At 40.2% G+C, this 12,146-nt stretch overlaps 1 protein-coding gene across 1 annotated transcript; it reads right to left on the bottom strand.

Annotated features, from left to right (window-relative positions):
- Positions 1-2,042: 2,042 nt before the first annotated feature.
- On the bottom strand, positions 2,043-2,561 carry LOC311187423 (translationally-controlled tumor protein; the record flags this gene model as incomplete). Its single annotated transcript, XM_084258815.1, has 1 exon — positions 2,043-2,561. The coding sequence occupies one exon, from the start codon at positions 2,559-2,561 to the stop codon at positions 2,043-2,045; it is 519 nt and encodes a 172-aa protein (XP_084114941.1).
- Positions 2,562-12,146: the final 9,585 nt, after the last annotated feature.

Below are 12,146 nucleotides of genomic sequence, written 5' to 3' on the forward strand. Positions count from 1 at the left end.
CCTGTACAGGTGACTGCTGCTGGCGAGGCTGGCCAAGCACCCAACTTAGGCAGTGAGGAGTGCCACATTATGTGCCACAAAAGCCAGGGAGGTTAGGTCAGGAGGAGCCTCCAGTACCAGCCACAGACTATGCCCAAGCAGACTATGCTCCAAATCCCTCATCTCAGTCCCTGTTTGGTACCCCACTTTTATCAGTCATTATATTTTCAGGATCTCACTTCCCATCTCCACCATTAGTTCTCAAAGGAGGTCTTTCTAGCCTATGTCTACAGATCTCCCCAACTTTGAACCTTCGGAATCAGGTATGAAGTGCCAATATCTTTTCCCATACCAAATTATGGCACCTTCTCCTATACTTATATAACCAAGCAAATTCAATGGAGTTTATGCAATAGTGAGATCAGTTTCAAGGACGCCATCTACCACCAGCATTCCATTCAAAATCTGCCATAAAAGGCAATCTATTATCCAAGCAATCACAATGTTCTGCCATTTTGAGTGCCAAAATATTTCCCAATTCCATTCATTTGCCTTGCCACAATCCTGGACAGACCAATTCTCTCACTGGATTATTGTGGCAGCACCCTAATACTGCCTGTTTTGCACCATTCCACTGCAACTCACTCTCCAAATAGTAGCCAGAGTATTATTTCCAAATACAAACCAGAAAATGTTGCCTCTTTACTTAAGACAACAGATGTGTCCTATTGTCCTTCCGATAAAACTCTTAACATGATTTTACAAGACGTTCTGGTGAATATTTAGTTCTCCAGTTTTACCTGTCTTTCCTGCCTCCCCCACTCACCAGTCAAGTGGTGTCCTGAAAATTCCCTGAGTACACAAAACCAATTCAGTCACACAAGCAGAGCTTAATTTAGCTTGTTTTGCTATACCAACCTGACCTGGGTTGTTTCTTGTTTATGCCTCTGGAAATCATAACCAAAACTTAAAACTCTTTCCCACAGTTGATATGAAGTGGCCACTGACCAATTCCTTACTATTTTAGAAAATCTAATCACTGTGAAGTATAGCCACTGCCTTCTCACTAAATTGCTTCCTACCTATCTACCCTGACCCTCGCTCCATGTTTTGGGTTGAATGCTCCTGATTTGCAAACTGTTTTTTGGTATGTGCACAATAAATTTTTACTAATACTTTGGTAATTCATTGGCTTTAATTCAGCTATTTCTGATCCATTGACTCAGGACAAAGCTAAACAAAGAAATATACAAAAAACACTGACAACTTGTTTCTTTTACCTGGCATATTCAGCCCATTTACATTTAATACAACTGCTGCTGAAGTGGGATTTGTATCTACCAGCTTACTGTTTGTTTTCTATCTGACCCATCTAGCTTAGGTTCCTACTTCCCTCCTTACCTCCTTTTTAATTAATAAAAGTTTTGCTACATTTTCCTTACATTGATGCTTTATCAATTATTTTTATTAAGGTAAATTTACATAAAGTGCATACATTTTAAAGGTATAGTTTGATGACTTTTGACAAGTGTAAACACTTATGTGAACTACCAATCCAATCAAGAGACAGAATACTTCTGTCACCCCAGAAAATTTCCATTCCTCTTTCTAGTTAGCACCTTTCCCAAGCATAGATTAATTTTGTCTGTTCTAGAACATCATGCAAATAATTACTTTTTAAAGATTTTTTTAACACTATATTTATGATATTAATCCATGTGAGTGTTCCTTCTTATTTCTGAGTAGGGATATAATACCACAATATGTTTACCTAGTTTCCTATTGAAGGACTTATTATTATTAAGGGTTTATTATAATATAGCTCCATGAACTGGTCTTTCTGTGGGTATATTTTAAAATTTATTTTTTTTTGAGTTTAAATGCATTTTATTTTTAGACAACCTACAAGACATGTTTTTCTTAAAAACAATGCCTCCACTCCAAATAAATCAAGGTCAAAATAAATGAAGAGCTCAAGATGACATCAGTCCCATTTGTCTGTCCTGGTGTTGTGTCAATGAAAAGCAGCAGCCAGTTATGATGACAGGTAATTGCCAAATTTGTTAGCATTTTTCCATTTCTAAACCATCCTTAAAGAAAATCATATATGGTGTCACACCATCCTCACGGTAGTCCAGCAGAGCAACCATACCATCTGGATTCATGTTTTCACCAATAAAGAACTGGTAGTTTTTAAAATTAGCGAGGATGTGCTTGATTTGTTCTGCAGCTCCTGTCATAAAAGGTTTTACTCTTTCTGGCCTCTGTTCTTCAAGTTTGCCTTTAATTGATTTCATATAATCTTTGATGTACTTCTTGTAGGCTTCTTTTATGAAGCTGGTTTCCTGCAAGTGATGGTTCATGACAATATCAACACCAGTGATTACTGTGCTTTCGGTACCTTTGCCCTCGGGGCCGTCAGCAGAGGCATTTCCACCAATGAGCGAGTCATCAATGTTACCCTCTGTCCTACTGACCATCTTCCCCTCCACCTCCAGGCACAGCCCGTCCGCGATCTCCCGGATTTTGTAGATGTCGGAGAACATCTCATCATGGGTGATGAGGTCCCGGTAGATAATCATGATGGCGGCTCGAGGGAGACGACGGCGCTAGCTTAGCAGGAGCCCAGAGCTCGGAGCGAGCCTGGTGCAGCCGGAGCGGCGCTCGGGGGAGGGGGGAGCGGGCGGAAAAGTTAAAATTTATTTTAAGAAAGTATCTATGAGTGGATGTGCTATGCTGTACAGACATCTATTAATGTGAAGTTTTTAACTTACAGATTAAAACATGCATTTTTGGCTTATTAGATCCTAATGCAAATTGGTATTTCTTCATTTTCCTAATACATGAACAATCTAATAACTTAAAATACATTTGTCCTCCAGAATGTTTTGATTGTCATATCTTATATTTTTAGGGCCTCCCCTGGTGGCGCAGCGGTTGAGCGCTGGGTTGCGAGGCTGCCCGCAGCCTCTGCAGTGCCAGTTCGATCCCTGGCCACCGGCGAGGGTCCCACAAAAAAAAAAAAAAAAAAACAACACTTATATTTTTTAATTTATCTTTTGACAAATATCTGTGTATATTTAAGGTGTACAATGTGATGTTTTGATATATGCATATATTGTGAAGAGATTACCATATCAAACTAATTAGCCTATCCATTACCTCCCATAGCTACCTATATGAAAGTACTTGAGATAGATTCTTTTAGCAAATTTCAAGTATATACTATCTCTAGTCAGCATGCTGTGCATTAGCTTTCAGAATTTATTAATCTTATAAATGAAATTTTATAACTTTTATCACTATTTCTATTATTCCAGCCTTCAGCCTCAGCCTCTGATATACACCAATTTATACCTTTGCTGTCACAATTTACATCTTTTTATACTCTGTATCCACTGACAAATAATTATAGCTATAGTTATTTTTAATACTTTTGTCATTTAACCTTCATCCTAAGGTTTTGTGATATACACACCACCATCACAACATTAGTGTATTCTGAGTTTATGCTATATTTACCTTTACCAGTAAGTTTTATACTTTTATATAATTTCATGTTACTAGTGAGTGTCCTTTCTTTTTAGCTTAAAGGACTCCCTTTAATATTTCTCATAGTGATGCACTCCTTCAGCTTTGTTTTCTTGTGGGAATATCTTTATCCTTCAATTCTGAAGGACCTTGATGGGTATTTTTAATTGCCAGTTATTTTATTTCAACACTTTGTATATATCATCCCAATCTTTCCTTGCCTACAAAAGTTCTGCTACAAAATATGCTTATAGAATTATGAGGGTACCCTTATATGTGAGGAGCTTTTCTCTTGCTACTTTCAAGATGCTCTATTTGTCTCTGATTTTTGACACCTTTATTATGTGTCTCAGCGAAGTGTTTATGAGGTTGAAACTGATTCAGGACATTTGACCTCCATGCACCTGGATGTCCATATCTTTACCCAGATTTGCGAGTTTTCAGTCATTATTTCTTTAAATAAGCCTTCTGCTCCTTTCTCTGACTCTTATCCTTCTATGATTACATAATGCAAAAATTCTTTCACTGGATGACAGTTTCTATTCTCAAAGGCTTTCTTCATTTTTTTTCATTCTTTTTCTCACTCTGGCTATATAATCCCAAATGACCTGTCTCCTAGCTTACTGATGCTTTGTTCTAATCGATCAAGTCTGCTGCTAATGCTTCCTATTACAATTTTTAAGATTCAGTCACTATATTTCTTAGTTCCAAAATTTGATCTTTTTACATTTTCTGTCTGTTAAACTTCTCATTTTGTTCTTGTATTGTTTTCCTGGTTTTGTTAAATAGTTGATCTATGCTTGCTTGCAGCTCTTTGGCATTCTTTAGAACAACTGTTTTCAATTCTGTCACACAATTTGTGGATCGTCGTTACTTTTGGTTTGGTTACTGGAAGAATACTGTGTTCTTTTCATGGTATCAGTTTCCTAAATCTTCTTAACCCATATAGCCTTGTTTATGTGCCTGCATACTTTAAGCAGTCACCTTTTGCAGACTTTATGGACAAACTTTAGTAAGAAAAGACCTTCATCTGTGGGTCAGGGAATGCTGAATCATACTGCATTGTACTAGGCTGTGGGCCTACTGATGTGGGGTGTCAAGTGTGGGCATATGTGGTGCCTCATAGGCTTAGGCATCTATAGCTACACCACTAACAACTGCATGATACTTGGCAGTGAAAGCTGCAGGGTCAGCAATGCTGCTAGAATGAATTTGGAGGTCCTCATTAGTGCTTCCAGGTCCAGCAATAAGGGACAGGGGTAACGGCAGTTCTAGCAAGAAACATTGGCATGTACATGCGTGGCTGTGAGCACTTAATGCAGGTGCCTGAGTGGTGGTAGGGGCTGGCTGTATGCACATACATAGTGGTAAGGCCAACAATGGACACATGAACAGCTGCAGTATACCTGGCTATCAGCATGCCCTTGCAGGGACTTGCTACAGGCACGTGAATGGCAGTGGAGCCTGGTTAAGAGAGTTGGGGCCATAGTTGTGCAGATATACATGTGTAGGGGCTATTTTGGGCAAAAGTGGTAGTACAAACCAGTGACTGGAGTCAGGGATGGCTTCCGGCCTTCACTTAACTACAGTGGCTAGACCCAAGTTCACTTACAGCAGTAGGGATCAATGATGCATGTTAGGGCCAGCAACATACAGGAATGCAGCTGCAGGGCCTAGCTACTAGCCTATCAAGAGGTGTGTGCCTGTGACAGAGGTCAGGACCAGCTCTTGGTTCATGGGCAGCTGTGAGAGCCTTTGCTGTCAGTGTGCACTCATATGGCTACAGGGACTAGCCATGGCCATGCACAGAGCAGTAAAAGCTGGTGACAGGAGTGGGGGCTGGAAGTCTGCTGGTGTGAGGCAGCAGGTGCTTGCTGTGGGTTTATCAGCAGTACAAGCCAGTGGCAGGATTTGAGCTGGATATGGACCCACACAGATCTACAGGGGCCTGGTTGTTGATGAGCATTCACGTGTCTGCAGGGACTAGTTTTGGGCACACATATGACATTGCAGCCAGTAACAGGAGTCAAGGCCAGATCTGGTCCCAGATCTGTGGGCCAGTTATTTTTAATTAGCAGTTTAAAGAAGGAATTCCATTTGTTTCAGTGGTGATAAGATATTGGCTATTAGTTATGTTGTTGCTCTTTTAAGGAGCCTTGAGGGCCTTGACAATAGTTACGCATTCCTGTGTCTGCATGGGAGTATGAACAGCACTCCACACCAATTACAGGGATTGGGACTTGGGAGGTGAAGGTGCATGGCTGCAGGCGTTAGCTGTTGGCACATACAATGAGGCAGGTTAGCGACAGGAGGTACGGCCAGATCCAAGACCATGAGTAGCTATACGGGCCTGGGCTGTCAGATGTGATGGCAGGGGCTAGCTATGGGTACACACACCACATGCAGTGATGGAGGCTGGTGACAGGAGTTAGAGCGCAAGGCTGTAGGAAACAGCTCTGAGTGCATGCACAGCAGAGGAGGCTGTGACAGGTGTCAGGCTATATCCAGGAGTAGAATAAGCAGCTATTAGGCTGGACATTTGACATGAGCTCATGTGTCTACAGGGGCTAGCTGCAGACATGTGCATGGTGATGAGGGTTTGTTGAAGAGACTTAAGCTGATGTTCAGTACTTGCATGGCCACAGCAAGGCCATACCTGCTTGCCAGTCCAGATCCTAGGTTTTGGGCTCCACAGTAACATGGCTGGATGGAGTAGTATAGAGAGACTCAGGCAGCCAATGTCCACAAAAATAAAAACCTGTAAGGTTCTAATTGGCAAAAGCTGCAGGAGGTCCACAGTGAGTCCAGGCTGTGGATTTCTTAGTGTCAAACCTGCTAGGATCCTCGATGGAGCAGTCACCCGAGTCTGTGATGAGGTCCTGTGATGAATGATGAAGGAATCTGCAGCATCTGGAAAGGCTGTTGAGGTCCTCAGTGGTGGAAGCTGCTGGGGTCCTTTACAGAGCAGGCCATGCCCTCCCCCACTGCATGGCTGATACATGTGGCCTCAGGCCTTCTCGTTCCTACCCATTTCTAGTGTCTCAGCTGTGCTGGTCTGTGGGTGGGGTAAAACTGAAGTGGGTTTTCTGTGCAGTGCTCTGAAAGGTTGGGAAAGCTGGCCACTATCTTGGGCCAGGGAGTTCGCTCTTGGCATTGAGCAACACTTATCTGGGAGATAGGAAAATACAGGCAAAATGAAACAGTTCTTCCTAAGCTCTCCCCACCCCCTCTTTTTTTTTTCTCCACTATATTGCAAAGTTTCTTAAGAGGACTCCTGAACTCTCCCAGAGCTATTTTCATCTGTTCATAGCTGTCTACTTGATGTTCTCTGCGGTGGGATGGAGGCTGGAGTCTCATACTCCACTATTTTGGTGATATCATTCCCCTAATGGCATGCATTTTAATTCGATAAATCACTTTAGCTCAAGACAAAACAATATTGTTTTGTATTTATTCATTTATATTTACTTACTCTATATCTTCATATAGAAGCTGCTGTTCCAAGCATATTTTCATGTCTTTCATTTCCCCCTGCATTTTCATATTTCCATTCAACATTACATTCCTGCCTGAATGAATTCCTTTAATATTTCCTGTAGAGCAGGCCTGTTAACAATGAATTCTCATAGTCTTTGTGTGAAAATGTCTTTATTTAATCTTCATTTATTAGCATGTTTTTGCTAACCACAAAATTTAAGCTATCAGTTATTTTTAATTATCAGTTTAAAGAAGGAATTCCATTTGTTTCTGATTTCAGTGGTGATTGATAAGACAGTGGCTATTAGTTTTGTTGTTGCTCTTTGAAGTTAACGTCTTTCTTCTCTAACAACTTTTAAAATTTTCGCATTGACTTTGTATCAGCCGTTTTTCCATGATATGCATAAGCATGATTTCCTACCTCTTTGTTGTTACTCTAATTGTGACATATTTGCTTTCTTATGTAGACTCATTTCATGATGACAGATAGAACTAAACTTTTCAATACCTGAAAACGAGATTGTTCTTCAGTACCTAAAAATACCAGAGAAGCTATAGAGATGTGCCAGAAAGACTGTTTGAAAGTAGGGAAAGAAGAATGCTTTCACCAAGTTCAGCTCATTTACTAAAGTAAGCTCAGCCCATGTAAAAAAAAAAAAACCTTTTCATAAAAGGGGTAAATTCATTGAAGGAGTTTAAGCTACTCTTCTCCCTACCTTCTATCATTAATGCAAAATAGTAGTCTCCCTTGACTACTAACATTCCTTTCAGTGAAAATCTACTTATGGCTTTTAACTAATGGTGAGCACCAGAATCACATTTATAGCTTTGAAAAATTCATACAGCTATGTTCTACACTTGCCCAATCTGATTCAGATCTAGGACTAATCTTGTCTTGTCTTGTGTGTGTGTATGTACAGATACATGCAACTCAAGTGGTTCCCAACTTTTTAAAATTCCACTGATCACAAATGCTAAATATCTCTGCAATATATTTCTTCCTTTTACCTTTGCCAATTTAAATCAATACTCCATCTCTCACCTAGACTACCCTAGCACCCTCATAGCTATTCTAGAGTTTACTCTTTGTCCTTTATAGTCCAGCCTCCAAAGAGCTAACATCACCACCCATGTAACTTAAAAATCAGACCATCCACTTGCCAACACAAATTCCTTCAAAACTTTCCATCTATGATTCCTAACCCTTGAAGTACTGACAAGTGCAAGTCTGTAAGTTCAGCTAGGGTGTTTGCACAGTAAGACTGGGGGAAAAGAAAAGCAAGTGTCGTAACTGTTTTCATGAAGTCAAATGTATTCAGTTTAAATTACCTTCATTCTATATCTGGTGTCAATATATTATTTCATGCTACTTTTTAAATGTCCTTATTTTACAAAGCAAAAAGACAAATCTATGCTGTTCTCCCCAATTTTTAAAACCATACTCACCCATGTGGTCAAAGTCTGGAAAACACTGATTGAGAATTAAGTACAACCTCCTTAACATGATACATAATATGGGAAATCTCCACCCCCCTCCAAGTGTGCACATGCATACACACACTCATGCACACGTGCACATGCATGCACACGCACACACACACAAACACCCCAAGGTTGTCCCTTTACTTGAATTCTTAAAACTACACTTCATTCATTCGCGTTTTCTTCTTTAAAAAAATATACTACTATTAGATCAGTGTTAATTATGTACAATACACTATACTAGATGGGACATGAAAGTTATCAAGACAGAAAAAGGGCGCTGAGAGAAGTTAACAGTACTGAAAGATTTACGTTTTGGAGCCAACTGCTGACTTCAAATTGGAGTTAATTATAGCACCTGCTTATAGCTAGTTATTAAATTATAATCATGGTTACTAGAAAGAAGTATAACGTGCCACAAAAGTGTATGCTGGGAGGATGTGACTTGGTCTTGAAAGCTCAGAGGTTTCCATGAGGAAGTGAATTAAAAACCAAGATTGGAGGCCTCCCCGGTGGCACAGCAGTTGAGCGCTGGGTTGCAAAGCTGCCCGCAGCCTCTGCAGCACCAGTTCGATCCCCGTCTGCTCCCTGGCCACCGGAGGAGGGTCCCACATGGCGCGCAGACCTCTCCTGCCGCCCGCTGCTCCCCTCAGCAGTGTCCTTCGGTCCTTCTGCCTGCTCTGCTCCCCGCTCTGGCTCTGGTGAATTCTCTCACCCTCCTGTGCTTCTGACTGTACCCAGTGCTTGCATAAATAAAATAAATAAATAAATAAATAAAAATAAATCTTATAAATAAACAAATAAAAACTGAGATTGGGAGGGATGAATGGGCATGAACTAGCTGAATGGGAGAGCAGGAATGGAGGGAAGCGCGTAGATAATGGGAATGCTGTACTTGAAGAACTGATAGGCTGCTAATGACTAGTGCCCATGAAGACAGGAGTGAATACTAGGTAGGCTCATGAGGTAGGCCGGATGAAACCACACCTTATATGCCACTATGGATTCTGACCTTTTGTCTAAAAGTAATGGGAAGCCACTGCACAACAATGAAACATTACAAAGATGGTGAACAGTAATTTTCAGACCAGATTTGTACTTTGACAACTGTGGCGGCTGTTTCCAGAAGAGGACTGAAAGGCAGCAAGAGTGAAAACATGGAGACAAGTTGGGGAGCTGATGAAATAGTTCAAGTAAACAGTAATGGCAGCATGGAGTAATGAGGTAGCAATGGAGATGAAAACACCTTGGCAAAATTAGAAGATATTTTGAAGGTCAGATTGATACAACCATCCACACACAATCCTATGCAAACACATTGTTTAATTTTTCACAGGAGAAGCACAACAAAGCTCTTAACACCAAGGGACCTAACGGACGCTCACTACCTGAATAGTGGCTGCAACCCGAATGAAAGAAAAAGGATTACTGAAGTAAGGTTGTAGAAAGAGGCCAGACCACTAGCATTGTGGAGATACTCAACACAGTAGGATTTAAGAGGCGAGGGCTAATTCGTTGAGGAAGTGCAGTGAGCAACCAGAGTAACAAATAGAGGAAACTCCAAAGGGGAAAAAAGAACAAATCCTTGAAGAATTCAATAAGTGCACTGTTTGTAGAGAGCATTCTTTCCATACTGTCTTCGGAGCAAAAGCCTAAAGTTCTTCAGTTGGGGCAACTAAGGAAGAACTTTCAGTTGCAAATTATTAGAAAGGAAAGTGATGTTTTCACAACTTTGAGCACGAGGACGATAGGGACATCTCTCAGTATCTGGCACTGACCAACTTTTAGACAAAAAGAAAACAAAGTTTTGCATAGTCTTCTAGCCTGGAAAGCTGAAATGTTAGCTTTTATTGGAGAGGACAGGAAAGAGATAAGCTCCATCTTTTCCTTTCTCAGACTGGAAAAAAATGGAGTAATCAATTCTAGATAATAGAAAGAGATGTCATCGGGACTGAAAAAGACATGTTAGTATGTTGTTAGAATTCTTCAAGGGTCAGCTGATTTTGGAAAAATGTGTATAGCATCAAGTTGCTTCCAACGGTCCCCTTAATTGCTTTAATATCTTTTCCATACTGGTGACAACACTAATAACTACACTTCAAGGGTTTTGGTGAAGGAATAAATCTTCAGGATAAGGACAGATGTCAGTGTGAACGTGTATGTGCATTTGTGTGTGCATGTGCGATCCAGGCCTACTGTTCGGCAGACAACTGACACTCAGTAAAGGCTACAATTCTTCCCCTTGCCTAATCTTGGTCACCAAACTGAACAAAGGCATGCTAAGCCGCCATGCACACTCCTCAGTTCAGGATCAGGAGGCTGACAGAAAGCTGTATCTGAAAACTGGAGTGCTCAGAACAACTCTGGATTTGGAGGGAGCGTGTTTTTCAGAGGAGCCTCAGATCTGTGACAAGGTCAGAGGAATATGCTAACAGAGAGAGATGACTCATGAGAGAGTGATGAGAACGTGACGAGGGCAACACTTCCTCAAATTTTGGCTTTTCTAGTTTGGAGCAAGTAGAAAAACTATACTAGAGAAAGAAACCCACTTGTAAAGAGATGACTTGGTATCTACAAAGTAATACATTTGGTTGCTTTTATAAATAAAAAGTAAGCACAGTGCTAGTTTTTATTATACTAATGTTTATAAACTATTGCAATTAAGTTCCACTTACAACTGTTAATTCTGTTTTATAATTTAGTTCCTGTACTCGGTTGTTCTTTCAAAACATAGCATGGGTGGTTTCAATAGATAGCAGATGACAGACACTACTTCCAGGTTTCCAATGAATCCTAAAATGACTGCATTTCCAGAAAGTCTGAAATATTTTCCATTGATATTCCATAGAAATAGAGCTATAGAGTCCTATCTCATTTTGCAGTGGATTACTTAAAAAAGAAGCAGCATATTTTATGGACTATCTTAAAAACCAAAACCAGAAAATAATAACCTACATTCTCTAAAATCCATCCGCATCATCAGATCCTTAGGTACAAGCCCTTCTAAGGCAGGGGGGCTAGGAGGATTAGCACTTCACAGCTACAAGCATGAAATGCCACTTCCTATAATCATCTTCATTTCTTTCAACTGAGATGGAAACTTCCATCTCAATTAAGGATTTTAGAGCAAAAAGGATCAGAAGCATCCCTTTTGACCCATATCCTTTTGTGTCTTTTTCCCTTTCCAGACATTTTTGTATAACTTCAGAATTTTCACTTTTCCAAAAAAAGAATAGGTTGAGCTTTCTTCCCTTTGAAATGTCTCTTTGGACCCTTTAAAAATCACGTCTTAACTGAAGTGATTTTTTACTTATTTTTAAATTTCTCAGTCCCTAAGGTGCACCATATTCTTTAAGTTATTTTAGTAAGAATTTTATATTTTAGCTCTGCCTAGAACTGGAATCTCAGATAGCTTAAAGGCATTTTCCATTTTTATTTTTTAAAGAGTGGCCTGTAAGTATGCTTAGTCTTTTGAAAGTGATATGCTTTGCAGGGAAATGCCCTAAAATATTCACATTCCTATACCCAGACAATTTCAGGGGAGCTTTCTAATAAAAGTTAAATTAGCAAGGGTTTCAAACACTTGCATTCTAAAGGTCTCACCTACACACGCCACCATTTAAATTTCCCAGGACTTTGATGTTTACATAAACTTGTGAATGCTGACTACCTCATAT

Source organism: Talpa europaea (assembly GCF_964194135.1).
Source record: "Talpa europaea genome assembly, chromosome: X".
NCBI lineage: Eukaryota > Metazoa > Chordata > Mammalia > Eulipotyphla > Talpidae > Talpa > Talpa europaea.